Raw genomic sequence first — 18,830 nt, 5'->3', positions numbered from 1 at the left:
TATATGTGATTACTCTTAGGATCCACCAGATGATCTAAAATAATCTTCCCATCCAAGATCCTTAACTTAATCACACCTGCAAAACCTGCAATGTCAGATAAAGTAACATTCACAGGTTCTAGGGGTTTGGGGGCTGTCAGTTTTGGAGGCCTGCCACACATGCCAATCAGAGCAAGATTGGCAATGAGAGGGGAAGAGAGGAGGAGGCAATAGAATTTTCTGCAAAATTTCATTCTTAAAGTGGTCAAGAAGAAACACATTCGAAGCAAAAACAAATGTATAAAATAAAATTTCATTGTTATTTTTAGGTGTTTTAAATGTTTATCTACGTTTGAAAGGGCAGACAACAATGGAGAACCCACTATGGTCTTCGAGTGGGAATAAAGGACAACGATGGAATGAGGCTCATGTTAACATATATCCAATTACTTCATTTCAGGTAAGAAAACAATTTCTGCAGATAGATTGCTTGTGGCACGTAAGCATAGGGTTAAAGGCAGACATTGAACAAACATTAGAATATTAATATTCAGAAATTCTTTGATATTATTATCCCCAAAAATCAGATGATTAAGGTTATCTTTAGTTGTAAAAGCTGTTTTATAAAGAGAAAATGCCCTTTTCCTTTATTGATTAACGTCTGTGAAGTAGTATGTTTGAATAATAGTCTATCAAACAATTTGCCTGGAGTAAATGTAATCCATTTTAAAAAAAATCTCTCTTGTGTATTCTGTTCCCTGAAGACAAATAAAATAGGCTCTTATAATAATAAAAGATAGATAATCAATTCTCAATTAAGCTGCCTGAATCTTACATAATGCAATTGTATATACTTTAGCAAAATGTGTCTCTCTATGAAGTAGTCATTTCAGTTATTTATCACAAAGTCAGAGAAATTTAATGTTATTTTTATTTATTTTTATATAGAAAATAAATAAGGCTTAGATTGAGTTGAGAGTTAGCTACAAATATATAAAATTGGAATGACCATAGCAATGGTCATGATGTCTAGAAACAATATTTCAGGAAACCATTTCACTGAAGAAAATGTAATTTCAATGATATTATATAACTATACATGTATATTATATATACTCAGGTTAAGTTTTTTTCTACTGGTGATTTTTTGATGCATTCCATGGCATATACAGTAAGGATATGACAAATCTGACAGCTCCAATTATGCTTTTTGTGTGTGTGGAATGTCCTTTTATTGTCATCTAATCTATAAAACACGAATGGCTTTTATTTAGAAATTGCACTTCTAAATCAAACCAGTATGATAAAAAATGCATACAGTTGTTCACGTTGATAAAGAATAATGGAGTAAGACTAGCTGATTATCTACAAACCATAATAGCTACTGAAATCATAGGCCCTGGGAATAATTTTGTTTCTATGAAAGAGAATACAATTGTGAAAATTGAATCTCTGGCAATATATCATTAAACCAAATTAAACTGGGGAGACAGAACTCCAAACATTACTGATGATAAAAGTAACCTTAATATTAAAATGTACATACCTCTATAGGAATCAAAGATCCCTTCTTTCTAAAAAGTTCATTTTTCTAGACATATTTTTGCTTCCTACATGACTGCCTTCCCAACATAAAATTATTAAATCAAATATGTATATAAAGTAATTTATTTAAGAGAATAGTTATATTAATGTGTGTGTTTTTTTCTCCAGGATAATCCTTTATTGCATAGACATTAATATAATAAGCTTTATTGAGCATCATCAGGACAATCATTTATTATCATTGAAAACATTTCAATAAATATTTATTGCTCCACTACTGTGTGCCAAGGACATTGCTAGGCATGGAGATTTAAAAATTGTTTACCTCAGAATCATAGGAATAAACATGCATCTAAACACATATATCACATGCTGTATAATTGAAGTAACAGAAATATGCAAAAGCTTCCATGAGCACACCTAACCAAAAAGATTATGAGGAAGAGTCAAGAAAAGCTGACAGTATGAGGTGAAACCTGAACTAAAGGGAAAAATTGCAAAGCAGAGAAAAGGCTAACATTAAGATTGCAGCAGAGTTCAGGCTGAAAAAAAAAAAAATCAAGGTCATATACCACGGGATTTGCCAGAGAAACAGAGAAATGTTTATCTGGAACTTGGTTCCCAAAAGTGAATCAAAGACTAGTGTGAGCTGAGGTTAAGGAATCGAAGGAGGTTGGGCAATGGGGAGGCATTGAATGATTTTACTCAGGGCATGACATGCTACAGTATATCACTCAGATTATTAGAGGGAAGATTGATTCAAGGCTGTAAAATTAAGCTGACAAATCAGGTAGAACACCAAAAAAAAGATGCTGAAGGGAAAAACTAGGGAAGTGGTTTAAAGAAAAGTGGATGACATGGAGATTATATCTAAGTGTAAAAAAAAACAGCAGAATGTTTTTAGGTTGGAAATTTTGGGAGTAGCCATGAATGACTAAGAACTTTCTAACAAGGGGGTCTTGGGTAATGCTTGCATTACACATTACCTTAAATAAGAAAAAGAGGAAAAGAGACACGCTTCAGAGAGAAACATGGTTCCTCCTATCTTGGACATGTTAATATAAAATGTTCATGGAAAATCCTTTTAAATGTGTGCAGAAGGTTGCTGGACATGTTTATCTGAAGCACTGGGGACATACATGCTTGTGAGTCATCAGGTTGTCTGTGCTACCTAAAGCTGTGGGAGTGGTTGATATTCCCAAGGAGAGGTGGACATATGTGAACAGTGATTAAAGGCTGGAAACATGCCAACACTAACTAATAATTAACATAAACTATGGAAAAGGAGTTTGATCCTATAGTATTTTTTAGAGTTGAAAGGAAGGAGACCCAAAAGAGTTTGGTACCCACAGAGTTTAAAGACAATAGTATCAAAATAAGCAGGTTGAGTCCAATGGATTGATCATTAGAAAGTGTCCACTCAAGAAATTTGCATATGTGGTAAAGAAATTAGGGAAGACTGCTATCTTAATTAAAGTATTCACTATTCAGAAATAATAGAATGACGTATAGGCAGATATTAAATTGTTATATGATTTGTGAAAATAATTGTTTTTTTCTATCATTTTTCCCATTAAAAATGGTATGGCTTATCTTGGTAATGGCCACTCTAACAGGTGTGAGGTGGTATCTCATTGTAGTTCTGATTTGCATTTCCTTCATTGCCAGTGAGGTTGAACATCTTTTCATATGTCTGTTGGCTGCTTATATGTCTTCTTGGGAGAGGTGTATTTTCAGGCCCTCTGCCCACTTTTTGATTGGATTGTTTAATTGGTTGGTGTTAAGTTTAACACGTTTTTTATATTCTGGAAATTGGACCTTTGTCGGAGTTACTGTTTGCAAATACCATCTCACATCAGGTTGGCTGTCTGTCTGTTTTGCTGTCACCCCAATAGAATTTAATTTAAAAAAAATGGTATAGGTTTTGTTTTGTTTTTGCAAGTGAATGAATTCTTTATTCAGAATGCTGCAGTAGGGAGAACACTAAATGGAATGCTTCCCTCAAAATAAGCAATGAGAGGGGTTTCATATGGGGAAGAGGCAAGAACCACAGTGCCAGCTCCAAGTTTGCGATTGTAATCTTATAGAAAGAAATTGCTTTTCTTTGTGAATTGACCAATCTTAATTCATTGCATCCTGTTCCCAGAATTATTGATTAAAAAGGAGATTTCAAGATGTGAGTTAGCATATATGCATATTATTTGGCTAATCTCTTCCTGCCCACCCCACCCACCCACTCTTCTTTCTTAGATTCCTCAGTCTGTTTCGTGTTCCCACTCCTCTGGTTTTATTTTATTCAGCAGCTTATCTTGTTCACTCAATTCCACATATAGGGGAGATCAGGTGATATTTGTTTTTCTCTGACTGGCTTATTTTGTTTAGCATAATACAGACAATAACGGTGAAGGCCTGGAGTGGGGTGGGGGCTGGGTAGAGGGGGGCAATGGGGAGAAAAAATGGGGGACATTTCTAATACTCTCAACAATAAAGATTTTTTTAAAAGACCAAGAAACGCTATGCCAACTCTTTGGCTACAATTAAATAAATAAATAATAAGTGAGTTAGTCTATTGTTACCAGGAAGTATGTGGTCAGTGTAAATTCAGAACAAAACATTTTACTATTCACTACAAATGACAAGTTTTCCACAGCCTCTGAAATTTACATATTAAATTCATAAAAAGAGATTTACAAGAATGTTCAAAGCAGATGTTCAAGAACGTTCAAATGAGTAAAGCTCTATTCACCATGATCAGACCTTGGAGAACTTTACCTAATTAGCTCTACTCATTCCAACTGAGAAATCCGACTGGATGTGCATAGTCGGTGCCCAAAATAGTTATTATTTCTGGTGTTTTTTTGTCCTTTTTGTAGATCCACATTTCCATCTGGTATCAAATTTATTTTGCCTGAAGGACTTCATTTAACATATATTGTAGTGTGGATTTGCTCAACATGAATTATTTTTTTTTAATTTTTTTTTATTGCTTAAAGTGTTACACTAAACATGAATTCTTTTCACCTTGTGTACTTCTGACAATGTCTGTAGCACCTTTATTTGTTGAAAGACATTCCTGTGAGTATAGTGTTCTAGTTTTTTTCTTTAGAAACTTCAAGGATACCCTTCTGCAGCCTCTGTTTGCATTGTTTCCAACAACATGTTTGCTGACACTATGCAGACTTCTAGAGATAGTGATTTTCCTTTGGTTGCTTTTGAGATTTTCTTTTTATCCCTAGTTTTGAAAGATTGACTGTGATGTGCTTTTGCTTAGTTTTATTCATTTTTTATGTGCCTGGGCTCATGAACTTCTTGGATCTGTAAATTTATAGTTTTGATAAAATGTAAGGATTTTCTGGCTAATGTTTTTTAAATGTTTTTGCTCCTCTTCCTCTTCTTTGAAGACTCTAATTACACATATATAAGAGCCCCTTAAAGATGTCACACAGCTCATTAAGGCTTTCAAATTCTGAATTTTTTTCTCTTTGTGTTCCATTTTGGATAGTTTTTATTGTCTTCACATTCACTAATTATTTCTTTTGAAATGTCTATTTGCCCTTAATACTGCTCAGTGTATTTTTCATCTCAGCCATTGTACTTTTCATCTCTATAAACTCAATTTGAGTCTTTAAAAACTCTTTTCCATGTCTCTGGTTAATGTTTTGAACATATGAAATTATATTATAATAATAATTGTCCTAATGCCACTGTCTGCTAATGCTAACATCCGTGTCAGTGCTAGGTTGGTTTTGATTGATAGTTGTTGTTTTTTCGCCTCATTACAAATCATTATATTCCTGATCCTTTGCATGCCTGATAGTGTGGCTGGATGGCAGACACTGTGCATTTTACCTTGATAGGTATTGGAAACTTTTTTCTTAAATATATGTTTTATTGGTGTTTTAGAGAGAGAGGGTGAGAAGATAGAAACATCAATTGGCTGCCTCTTGCACGCCCTCTAGTGGGGGTCAAGCCAACAACCCAGGCATATGTCCTGACAGGGAATCCAAGCAGCAACCTCTTGGTGCCGGAGACAACACTCAATCCTGAGCCACACTGGCCAGGCAGTGTTCTTGAGCTTATTTGGGGATGTAGTTCAGTTCCTTGGAAACAGTTTTATCATTGTTGGCCTTGCTTTTAAGATTTGTTAGGCAACACAGTGATTCTCCTTCTGAATGTATATACAAAGAAACTCAAACTCAAAAGAATGTGTGCACCCCCATAGTCATTACAGTGTTATTTACAGTAGCCAATATATGGAAGAAACCCAAGTGCCCATTAATAGATGAATGAAAAAGAAGATGTGGTACATACATACAGTGGAATATTGTTTGGCTATTAAAAAAAAAAAGGAAATCTTACAATTTATGACAGCATGGATGGACCTAGAGGGTAGCATCTATACTAATAAAAGGGTAATGCTAATTAGACTGGGTTGACTGGACATCTTCCGGACGTCCAATTTTCTTCCAGACAGTTAGGGAGTGGCCAGGCCTGCAGGGGGGGCAGTTAGGGGGCGATAAAGCTGGCAAGCAGAGGCAGTTAGGGGCAATCAGGCAGGCAGGCAGGCGAGTGGTTAGGAGCCAGCAGTCTCAGATTGCAAGAGGGATGTCTGACTGCCACAGGGATGGTGCCTAAACTGGCAGTCAGACATCACCTGAGGGGTCTTGGATTGGAGAGGGTGCAAGCTGGGCTGAGGGACCCACAACCCCCCAGGCATGAATTTCATGCACCGGGCCTCTAGTACTAAATGAAATAAGTCAGTTGAGAAAGACAAATACCATATGATTTCACTCATATATGGAATCTAAAGAACAATATGCATAAACTAACAAAACATGCTCATAGAAATAAAGTGGGGTGGGTGTTGGGGGACCAAATGAAAAGATGAAGGGATTATGAATTACATATTAGAAGTTATAGAATAGACATAGGGAGGTAAAATACAGCAAAGAATATATAGTCAGTAATGATCTATGACTATGTATGGTGTCAGGTGGGGACTGGAAATGTCAGGGTAATACTTTGTAAAGTATATGGTTGTTTAACCACTATGATATACAAAATAATATGGGCTGTAAACTGTGATTGAAACAAAAGAAAACAAATAAAAAAGATTTCTTAGGTGAGACCAGAGCAGTGTTTGGTTATAGGGCTAATAATTTTTCAAAATGAGTGAAGTCTTCTGAGTACTCTAGACAATGTCCCATGGATTATGTAGTTTTCCAAGTCCTGTGTGAGCTGGTACTGTTACCTTAGATGAACTGGTACTGTTACCTTAAATGCATCCCTCTGGTTGTTTTCAAGGTTTGGGTACTTTCCTCACATTAAAGTCCTGATCAATACTTCTCTGAATATGTGAGGGAGCCCCTCTGCAGATCCCTCTTGCTGTGCAACACTTTCTTTGCTGGTATTCCACCTGCACACTCCAGGTGCCATAGACTCCTTGGACTCTGAGTTCCATCTTCTCAACTCAGATTTTCTACCAGGTTTGTTCTCTTGCACCGTGGCCTACAAATTCTGTATAGTGCCGTGGTGAGGCTGTTTGATTTCCATCTCTCAGGAATCACTGTTCTTCATTACCTGATGTTTAGTGTCCTGAGCATCATCATTTTATAAGTCCTGGTCAGTTATTTGGCGGTTTCAGGTGGGAGGATACATCTGCCCCTGGTACTCTATCTTGGCTGGAAGAAAATTAAAAAGTAAAGATTTGAACCAATGTATTTCTAAGCTATTTAAATTACCAGTGGAAGTAAAGATATATAAAATCATTTTTTAAATGTCTACATTCTTTCATTTCCTAATATAGTCCTAGGTCCATCAGCTAAGGACTTTCTTTTATTTTATAAACCTTGATTGTTGAAGGAAACATGAAGCGCAAAGACATCATCCTGTCCTTTTTGTTTGTTTTTGTTTTATTTTGGGGTTTCTTGCTTTGAACATTTTTAGACATAGTATTTTTACTCAAAAATTCTTTATAACTTATCAAGCTTTTTAAAAAAAATGCTTGTTTTAATATGTAATGCCTACCAGGAAAGCACGGTAACAATTGTATAGAATATATCACCATATAAATTATGTTTTGAGAAGTTTTAAAATTACCCAAATGCCTTGTGGCATACTAAGATGTCTTTAATTCAAGTGGAAAGGATGTCTCTCGCCTTAGAATTCCAAATGACAGATAGGTGACTGTGAGCCTTTGATTCACTAACACTTGTCTTATTTTATTTGCTTGGAATTACATGCCTTTAAATTAGTTTGGTCCATAAACCCTGTAAAAAAAATAACCACTTACGAAGTCCTTTGAGCGTGTCCAATTAGTTTGCTTACCTGAAAATAAAATTTTTCTGCAGTCCATTTCAGGGCAAATAGATGTTTTGTCATAGTGAAATTTCTTTTGTGACTCTTTTTCTAGAATTAATTTAACATGACCAAAGTGTGTAATGAAAATATATTTTGCTGGATTAGGAATAAGTAGGGCAAATTTTCCAATAAGAGTAAACTTAATATAGTATTAGTCTTAGAATATCACATACACTAAGGAAAATATTTAACCATTATTTTAGTACCTTACTCATTTCATAATATATTCCAAATGTTTTCTAGAGATACCGTGAAACATAAAATATTGTCTTTTCATTTTCTTACTTATAAGTGAAAGTAATGCTGGAGATCTATTCTTATATCCTAATTTCAAGATTTGGAAATAGGTTTGAGACCATTTGTCTTAAACCACACTAATAATTAACATTAAGGATTTTAAAAAGACTACAGGACTCCTATTACATCATGCTGCCTTTATATTTATCTAACTAAACATAGTATTAATCTGGAAAATATTGTCCTCCTAAGTAGACATCACAAACTCATGTAGATACATAGCTGGCATTCTATGCCAAATTCCATGGGAACGATATAACAGGCACAACCACTGAAAACGTTTGCCCATTGCAGTTCACAGTGCCATCTATTTGTCTTTGCCAACAACTAAACTCTCATGATACTATTTCAGATTAGAAGCTTTGAGAACTAGTTGACATTTATCTCGCAAGTTGGACTGGCAGAGTCTTCGGGAGTTAGTTACTTTTGTATCTGCAGAGCTTCCCCAGGAAAGGAGCTGAGGCTACCCACTTGGTTTACCATTTGCCTCTCTTCAAATCTCCTTTGAAATGATTGAGGCTAGTTCGATTACTTGCTGACAGTTAAAAACAGAAAAGAAAAGGTATTAATGTTAATTTACATTTAATTAATAATGTATTCTGCCAGTTTTCAAACTGCATTTTTAGACTTTCTATTTGCTTTAGCAACATTGACCAGAAGTCATTATCTCTCCTCAGGAAGAAATAATCTTGTGAACATTTGCAGAAGGCACCGTTAACACTGAAGTCAGATTATCAGAGGTGCATTGTATTATTGGACTCCCCCTCTACTTTCACTCATTAGTGCTGCATGTAGCTCTTCTTCTCTTACTGAGAAATTACATTTGAATACAAGCTATGACAGCATCATCTATATCTCCGTCTCTGTATTGACATCGATAGCTATGTGTATGTTTTAAAGCATTATATGTATGTAAGAAACTGTCAGGCCACGAATCAAAACTATTTTGTGTGGTATAATTCTAATACATAAATTCACATATATATTTTTCAAATTTCCACTTGAATTTACAAAACAAGTGTTAGCTTTCTGATTATGCAATATTTCTTGCATACCGAGTTTGCTGAATTGCATAGACATACAGTGAAAACATTAAAATGTTAAGCCTGTCATTTCAACGAGGAAATCATTTTAAGTATCAACCTTACTGTGTATGAGGTTTCCATAATCTGAACCCAAGTTTAGGAGACCTAAACTTCAACATTTGCCCCCCAAGTATCTAGATGTTGTTACTTCCTTCTTCAAGGCAATTAGATCAAATGCTTTTGGAATTATAGAAGAGGAAAGGTACATGGTTTTTGTTAGGTCACCAAAGGAGGAATGCACAAGGCCAGAGTGGTGAGGGATGATGAATTTACTTGATCATCTGCACACCAGGTGGTTGAGCCTGGATGGCTCCAGCACCCAGTGAGGAGCTGAAATAAAGCTGAGACCTAGGTGTTACCTTTAGGGAGGAGAAGATTAGGGTTCTTAGTTGCCTGACTGGTTATTTGCTTGGGGAGGATTTATTACCCTGGTGGAGAAATTTTTATTTTTCTAGTTTTGTCCCTTGCTATTAAAGGGTTTTTCTCCGGCCTGATTTTTCTGATTTGTTAACAATGTAGGAAAGAGTAGAATCTATTTCCAGCCAAATTTAGTACTTTAAATTTCCTGAGATTATAATCTCCCATTGACTGCCTTAACTTCTTAGTTTTACTGAACCGTAATCCTTGCTGTTTTACTTTTACACCTTAATATTGCTAGATTAAAGACTTTTATTTTCTCTCAAACAGAGCAACCAAGTTGGTTGCCTTCCAGAAAAACAGGAAAGAGAGACATGCTGGCCAATAATGCAGTGCATATATCTCAAGTAAAAGTAACTTTCTTTTACTTATGGTATCTCATTAATGGTGAGATTTAATGCTTGAATAATAACTTTTAGTTTACTCTGTAAATAGTAGTGGAAGAAATTTTAAAATTTCTTCCTTTTAAATTTAAATTTACTTTTAAACAGCATTCTTTTGACTACTAATCATTTGCATATATATGCAAATTTTACTTTGGACTTTACTAGAACCAATTGCTCATAAAATATTGGCTTCTCATATGAATGAGTTTATATGAGACCTTGATTATATTGTGAAAAGAGAACTTATCAAGTAATTCAAGTATTATCCTTTATTGAAAAAGCAAAGTAAGCAAATTTATACATTTGTCCCATGAAGTACAAATGCCATCCCTCCCCCCACCACCCAGCCAATCTGAAGAGCAGGCTAGGTGTGGGTCTGAGGCATTATATACACTCCTGTCTTAAAATTCCGCTGCTGCATATACTGATTTAGCTTAAGAAGTGTCCAGCAACCTTATCCTGCCAAGCTTGGAGTCTCAAACCTCAGGCTTTCTTGCTCAGAGTAAACTGGCCCTTGCCCTAACCCTCCCTTTTTTTTCTTTCTTTCTTTTCCCCTCTCCCCCTCCCTTTCTGTCCTTGTCAGGGGGAGGTAAGGGCTTTTTAGTTCAGGCAGGCTATAAATTAGCTAGTGGTCTGGCCTTTGTTTAAACTTTAAATAGTTAACTTTAGAATTTATTAATTTCTTTCAACATTTCTCTTTTCCTTCTCATCACATATGCAACCTTCACAAATTTCACACTTTCGAATTAGCCTTCAGACCTTCTTTGTATGTCCTTCAAAAATGCATAACCATGCCTTAGACCTTCCATTAAGTATTTCTACTCTAATATTCTTTCTCTCTGTCATACCTTCAGCAGCTTGCACAGACCTTTTCTTTCTTTTTTCTTTAAAATGTATTAGAATCCTTAACTCTTAGAAACCTTAATTTTCCAAAGATTACCAAAAAGTAAACAGCCAGCATTTCTTAGATTAACATTTACAAACACACTTCAAATGCACTCTTACTTTCAAGAAAATATACCTTCAACAAAGTACAGGAGACCATCTGTAATAAAAAAACTAAGAGCAGACAAATTAAAACATGTCTAAGCAATCAATGTTTCAGTATTTTAAAATAGCAATTTTAAAATATTTAGATGTTTATCATTTAACCCAGCAATGCTCCAAAGCCTTTAAGTTACCAAAGACTTCGGAAAATTATGTATAGGCATATGAGGCTGGAGAAAAGGAAGGGGGAGGAGAGAGCAGACCCAGCAGCCTGTTCCCAGGCCTTTAGCCGCTTCGATTCAAATCTGCCAGATTTTTCCTTAGAGATAACATGCTAAGGTTTGGGAGATAATGAGCTCAGCTTCTGATAATAGCCGGACTGCTAAATAAGCCTGTGAGGTAAAGAAAGTTGTTCTTTTGGAAAGGTGGGGTGGGGAGAGGTGACAAGGCGCTGAGGTCAGAGCAGTTTTCAGAGCATTAAAGGGGGGAGAATGCTGGCCTTGGGATCTAAAGGCTCAGGGAGTGTTCCCTTTGCTCAGTGGGAGAAGACTAAAGTTGGCAAGCCCAAGAAAGGAGACCATTCTTGTTCGGCGGAGGGGACAGTCATGGAGGAGATAAGAAGATAAGGTGTTTACAGTCCAAGAGTGGCTCAGCCCTGTGGGTGAGAGAGTGAAACTGAGGTAGGTGACTGTGGTTTGTGACAACTGGTCTTTATGAGGGGATGCATGGTGGCCCTGGCCAGGCACCGAGGTAGAATGATAAAAGAGTAAATGGGGGAATTTAGTAAGATGCAGTATAGAGGTGAGGTGGCTAATGCCTGTGAGACTAATCTGTCAACCCCCATAATAGAGACTGAGGAGAGGACAGGGTCCCAGCAAATTCAGAGAGAGCAGAATAAGTGGCCTCAGTGTCAGTGAAAAAGGAGATCTGCTTACCTGCCACATAGTAGTTATCCAAGGCTCTGTCCTGGTGATGTAAGCATGTGGGGCCCTGTCAGGGCCTGGGCAGCTTCTTCAGTGGCCAGTCCCAGGGGGTCTGGCAGCTCCAAACTGGATCCAGAGGGCGCCCTTGCTGGACTGACTGAGATCCGACCTGGAGCAGCCAGACTACAGTCTGATTTCTAGCGGCCTTTCCCTTCTACACCTTGGGCAGGGCCCAGGCGGGGGTCTCGGATTTGAGCAGGGCCTGGCCCAGTGTCCTTCCTTGTTGCATTTGAAGCTTGGGCCCGGAGGAGGCTTAGCCCCTGACTTACCCGCAGTTGGAGGACCGGCACTGCATTTGAGGTTCGTGAGAGTGATGGCCAGGTGCAGGAAGGTCACCTTCTGGGCCTCAGCCTTGGCCTGATCTCACTTTTGTTTTTGGATTTGGGTCTTCTTGTCTCTATTATCAAAGACCTTAAAGGCCAGGTTAATGAGGTTTTTTTTTGAGGGGTTTGTGAACCTCTGTTTATTTTTTGAAGTTTATGGTGTGTGTCGGGGGCTGTTTGGGATATAAATGGGTGCTCTGGGGAGATAGGGGCTACAGTGGCTGTTTTCTGTAAGGCCTCTATGAGGTGGGAGAGAGGGAGAGCTGGGTTTTCGTCAGGGCCTCGAGTGATTTCATTAAGTTTGTCATAATTAACCACAATACCCTCAGTTCCTGCTGCCTCCCTCAGGGGTAAATGGTGGCAGGAATAGAAGAGGCTGTTGAGGAGGGTGGTCTTTATGTGGCCTGAGAATGAGTGTTAGATGGTAAAAGGCTGTTTTGGAGCTTACATTCTCAGGATTTGGGCTCTCAGGGACTGGGGAGAAGGTGGTTTCTGGTTAAGAGGGTCTGGGTTTTGGGAATCTACTACAGATGAGGGAAGGGATGATTAAGAGGGTGGAGGTCGGTGGTCTGCTGGGTCAAAAGTAGATTCAGAATCAGGAAGTGTTAGGGGTAAGATGTTTTGTGTGAAGGAGAAATATATGAATGGTAGAGCAGGACTGAGAGAGAGGATTGGGACTGAAGAGTGAAAAAGGCCTGGACGTTGGGAATCTTTGATCATTTTCCATTGTAGTGACAGCAATTATCTAAATTGCTCAGTGTGTTAAAATTGAAAGTACTGTTTTCAGGCTATTGAGACTTATTATCTAGTTTATGTTGTGGCCAAACAGTGTTACAAAATAAAGTGAGATGATCGGACATGATTTCCCCTGTGAGTGTGCAGAGGGAGTGTGGCATGGCCCATGAGAGAGGAAGGGTGAGTGACAGGCCACAAATCCAAAGGTGACTGTTTAGGGCAGGCATCCTTGCTGCTAAAAAATTACCATGAGAAAGGAGAGATGACCCTCCAGACTGGGGGTCCCCAATCCAGAAGGACCCAGAGCCAAACGGCTGAGGAGTCTTCTGGCCTAGTGCTAGGACTTTCGAGACCAGAGACTTCTGAAAAGTCAGTGAGAGAGAGTGGGCAGAAGAGTCAAGACGAGGGGAATTGTGGAACGTCACTCATCTAGGGAAGATTGGCCGGTGTGGGATGGAACGTCAGCAATGGAGAAGGAGAGATTCTCGGTCTGGTGTCCTCCTTGGCTGGCTGGCGGGGCGCAGGGGACCTTGTAAGGGAGGGAGGCCTGATCGAGGCCGACAATTGAGTCGCCTGAGTAGGATTCGGAGGTAAGCCCAGGACAAGCTGCCACTGCCTATTGCTCTCCGAGAAGCAAACTCAGGGTGACTGAAGCCAAGGCAATGGCTCCCCATTCTCGTGGAACCCTCCCCAGTTTCGACACCAAATGTTAGGTCGTCGAAGGAGGAACGCACAAGGCCAGAGTGGTGAGGGATTACGAATTTATTTGATCATCCACACACCAGGTGGTTGAGCCTGGATGGCTCCAGCACCCAGTAATGGGAGTCAGTGGCTTTTAAAGGACTTTTGGAGGGCTTTTTCTGGGGGAGACTTCTTTGTGCATTCCCAGAGGGGAGATAATGGACTATGGTCACTGCAAGTGAAATGTGGTCTCAGCAAAGGGAATGTCCATAATGAAATGGCCTGAAAAGCCAGTTCCTGGAGGAGAGGTATCGATTCAATTGCTTGATCAGACCTAACAGTTTTATCTCTGTAATATAATAGTAGTCAGAATCATAATGGTACTTCATAAAAATATTACATAATCTTATCTATTCAATTAGAGAGCATTTTATATTATTTCCATCTCATAAATGTCATTTCTGCCAAGTTGAGATACATCGTATTATAATTAATTGCTAGAGTTTCTTATTTTTATGTTTGAGAAAAGGTAAGGATTTATTTATTTTTTTTTAAATATTTTATTGATTTTTTACAGAGAGGAAGGGAGAGGGAGAAAGTTAGAAACATCGATTCAGCTGCCTCTTGCACGCCCCCTACTGGGGATGTGCCCGCAACCCTGGGTACATGCCCTTGACCGGAATCGAACCTGGGACCCTCCAGTCCCCAGGCCGATGCTCTATCTGCTGAGCCAAACCGGTTAGGGCGTAAGGATTTATTTTTATAAACTCTTAAAAGTTTGGTCATGGTGCATTCTTAAATTTAATACCTATGCATTTTATTTCTGTTATCTACCTTATAGTCGAGACAATATTTCTTTAAAAAGTAACCCTAAAGGATTACTTAGTCTGCAAGCCTCTTATGAGTTTATTAGAACTTGCAAAATCTATAATAAAAGCGTAATATGCTAATTAGCCTGGACAGCCAAACAACCTTCTAGATGTCATTCCGGACATCTTTCTGGACTAAGCCACGATGATGGGGATGAGGCAGAGGTGGTTAGGGGCGATCATGCAGGCAGATGAGCAGTTAGGGGTGATCAGGCAGACAGGCAGAGTAGTTAGGAGTGATCAAGCAGGCAGGCAAGTGTTTAGGGGTGATCAGGCAGGCAGGCGAGTGGATAGGGGTGATGAGGCAGGCAGGTGAGTGGTTAGGGGCCAGAGGGCAGGCAGGTGAGCAGTCAGGGTGATCAGGCAAGCAGGCAGAGTAGTTAGGAGTGATCAAGCAGGCAGGCAAGTGTTTAGGGGTGATCAGGCAGGCAGGCGAGTGGTTAGGGGTAATGAAGCAGGCAGGCAGTCTGGTTAGGGGTGATCAGGCAGGCAGGCGAGTAGTTAGGGGTGATGAGGCAGGCAGGCAGAGTGATTAGAGGTGATCAGGCAGGCAGGAAGGCAAGCGGTTAGGATTGTAAGAAGGATGTCTGACTGTCAGTTATCCCCCAAGGAGTCCCAGATTGCGAGAGGGTGCAGGCCTGGCTGAGGGACCCCCTGCCCCATGCATGAATTTTGTGCACTGGGCCTCTAGTGTTATTATAATAATTCAAAGATATAATTGTAGTTGGGGTTCAGAGCATAAGCAAAACAATGCAATAAAAATTTCTTTGTAAGAATCTAGACAAGTGAAACACAATCTATAGCTTCTCAATAGCAAAGCTGCCGTAGAAATTGACAAAAAACAAACATACTGCTCAAGACCTTTTCCTTCCTATTCAAATAGGACCCTGAGGCAGACTACAGTATTTCTCTGACTGAGTGAATGAAATTTCCCATCATCACAAGATTACAAATAAATATTAAAAACACTGATTATAACTGAACCAAGAGTTTGATTGTCAGAAATTATTTTTATTATTCTAGTAACAGCTACTACTAATTCCTTGACTTATTTCCACACAGGAAATGAAACACACACCATGCTTATATAGAAAATAATCAATTGACTTTATATAGTGACAAACTATATTATTACCCATAATTGTGCAGATAAATGAAATAATAAATTTTCAAATAAGCCAACTTTTATTACTGCAACAATTCATTCAGAATCACCAAAGGATGAAGTATTCATACGAGAGAATGTTCTAGACATAGGCAGTCCTCCAGACACATGACACTTTGACTTCTGCTGAATTGTATGTTTGCTTTTCAGCCAACTGCACACTTAGAATCAACATATTGCCAGCAGGCAGGCAGCACACATATTAAATTACATCAGTCAATCAACTGATGTTTACCTTCAAAGGTTTCCCAGCACTCCCTCTCAATCTGACCATAAAAAGAGGGTGGCGGCTTCCTTCACACCCACTCTGTTTTGGGACTTGACCGGTAGCATAAGCTGACTAGTAGTTCCCATCCTGTGTCCGGATGAAACTGCACAGAGAGACAAAGGGAAAGGAAATTAGTAGAGAAAGTAGGAGTATTTAGCTTTTCATTGTAAGTTTTGAAATTAAGTTCTCCAATAACATCCTGTGAAGTGGGCAGAAGAGTTTTTAATGTTTCCTACTTTACGGATTTGGTAACTGAGAATCAAAGTGAATGTGCATATTTTCAGATTTCACTGCTAAAGCTCTATAAAGATGATTTAATACATGCTATTAAGGGATTTTCATTTAATATAAAATGTCAGGAGAATAATATTTAAGGAGACAAAGATAAGTTTGCCTGATTTTTTTTTTCTACTTTTGTGGATGTGCCTTCCCTGCTCCAAAGTGTTTAACATCTTAAAGTCAGTAAGGGAAGTTTTGAAGTGCTGTGAGCAATGACAGGGCCATTTCAGGGAAAGCAGCTCTGAAAGTATAGGGATGATTTTGATGACTTATATATTTTAGTTTTTAGTTTTAAAATAACCCCATTATTTTTGTATAAATCTTTATTGGTGAAAGTATTACATATATCCCATTGCCTCCTCCCACCCAAGCCTTCACCATCCATTGTCTGTGTCTATGGATAACCCTGTTATTTTATCTTGACTCTTATCTCCAGGTAACAAGAACTTATTGAAAATAATTATGTACTTTAAATAAGAAACACTGTGCTGAATTTCACTATCTATTCACCTCTGCCTAGCTAAGATGGAGAATCCATGTACTCCCAAACCTGTTTCTTGAGCATCCCTTCCCATAAAAGAAATCTGACTTCAGCTTCTGTTTTAAATCTGTGTGAGCAGGTGCAGAACTTTCTAACCTACCCTCACTATCCTTTTCACCAGCATCTCATGTCATGCACAAAACATGCCCCTTTATCTTTGCCACGACTACATTGTAAACCCTGAATTTTACTCTGTGAGCAGTGTTCACGCCCCTTCTTTTCCCTCTCTGTCTTTTAAAACGAAGTCTTGGTGGGAAGAATTTTCCTCTTTACCATACAAAATTTTCCTGAATAATGCATTGCTATTCCTTCCAGAATTAAAATTTGAGTGTAAGTCAGAAATCTACACTTTATTCAGTTCAATTCCTTAAAATACCCACATAAAAGAAAATTCTGTGATGACATCACTTTACTCACATTTAATAAAGTATTAGTCTTATGGCCAAATGGCAGTGCTTGCTTTTATGAAATAAGACTCATATCAACATGAGTCTAAGCTTTGACTTTCTCCAAGATAACATTCCATTTATGCTGTTATTTTCAGGAGAGAAGACTCAGCATCCCATAACTAAAACTATAAAGGATGAGAATAACCACTGATTTATTCTAACATTGATTCTCTACCAGATAAGTGACATCAATCCAAAAGATTTAAAACCACAAGGTTACCTGGCTGGTTTGGCTCAGTGGATAGAGTGTAGACCTGTAGACTGGAGGGTCCAGGTTTGATTCCCGATCAAGGGCACCTGCCTGGGTTGCTGGTTCGATCCCCAGTAAGGAGCGTGCAGGAAGCAGCCTATCAATGATTCTCTCGCATCATTGATGTTTCTACCTCTCTCTCCCTCTCCTTTCCTCTCTGAAATCAATAAAAATATATTTAAAAGTACATGGTTAGCAAAAACGATGCCTTCTCACAGAGTGCTATAGGGGCAGTTTTTAATGACTTTAAATACCTATGTGGTCTAAATATGCATGTATAAAAATGTTTTGGAATTTATTCACCTCAATTTTAACAATTCTGAATTTGTTCAGAATTGCTAAAAAAATAAGTTTAATGTTTAGCAATTACAATAGGTACTGGTTAAATAAATGTTTATAAGGTGGAATATTGTGCAGTCATTAAAATTACTTCTTTTTCCATATTCAGTGTTCTTGAATGTTTATACTATGGGTATTTATTTATTTTTTTATTTGGTGACTCTAAGTAGGATTTTATTTACCCGGACACTCAATTACAGATAAGGCGATTTCTAGGATCCATATGCCTTCCTGGAGCTACTTGGTTTCGGGTTTCTTGTCTCAGGCTTCACGCTTGAGACTCTCAGCGGCTGGGGACAGGCAGGGAAAGCCTCCCGAGGACTATTCAGGGCAAACTTGCGGAACTCGTGGGCCAACCCCACCGGCTCAGCCACCGCCCTTCACCTCATCATCTCACCTCATCATCATAGGGGAACTCAGTTAGCCAGACAGGGGGAGTCTCTCCGGAAAGGCTGTCCCTCAAAGCCATCGTCTGCCAGGATCCTTCTTAGGTCTGGTTGGTTGGCAAAGAGGATCCAAACCTGCCCCAGCTCTCCCCCTCATGCTGCCTGGTACACAGAGCCCGCGGACTCGGGGTGTCAGCTCATCTGTAAGGTCTTCACAGGGACGGGGAGGGGAAGCAGAGACAGCGGGCTGTAAACAATCCCAAACGTTTCTGCGGGGTTGGGGCTCCCACTGCCATCAGGGCAGCCAAGGGTTCCAATTGTGCACGTGAGATCCCCGAGGAAAGCCAGCCCTGGAATGACTCCATCAGGCGGACACAGGCTGCTGTCTCATTGGCAGGACACCCGCACTCGCTGGATATCCTTGGGAAGATTTCAGCCTCCTACTCCCCAAAAGCTCAGAGCTGTTTGTGGGCCACACCACCCCGTGGTCCCACAGTGGGGCGTTT

The 18,830-nt window shown here is 38.9% G+C and overlaps 1 protein-coding gene across 1 annotated transcript in view; it reads left to right on the top strand.

Moving 5' to 3' along the window:
• MDGA2 (MAM domain containing glycosylphosphatidylinositol anchor 2) overlaps window positions 1-18,830 on the top strand; it is a 939,200-nt gene that overhangs the window by 913,751 nt on the left and 6,619 nt on the right. The window contains exon 15 of the mRNA XM_006761237.2: window positions 309-439. Coding sequence (XP_006761300.1) covers window positions 309-439 — 131 coding nt within the window. The remainder of the gene's footprint in view (window positions 1-308; window positions 440-18,830) is intronic.

This window comes from Myotis davidii, unplaced genomic scaffold (assembly GCF_000327345.1).
Source record: "Myotis davidii unplaced genomic scaffold, ASM32734v1 scaffold1032, whole genome shotgun sequence".
In the NCBI taxonomy this organism is placed as follows: Eukaryota; Metazoa; Chordata; class Mammalia; order Chiroptera; family Vespertilionidae; genus Myotis; species Myotis davidii.
This window is presented reverse-complemented; position numbering and strand designations above follow the sequence as displayed.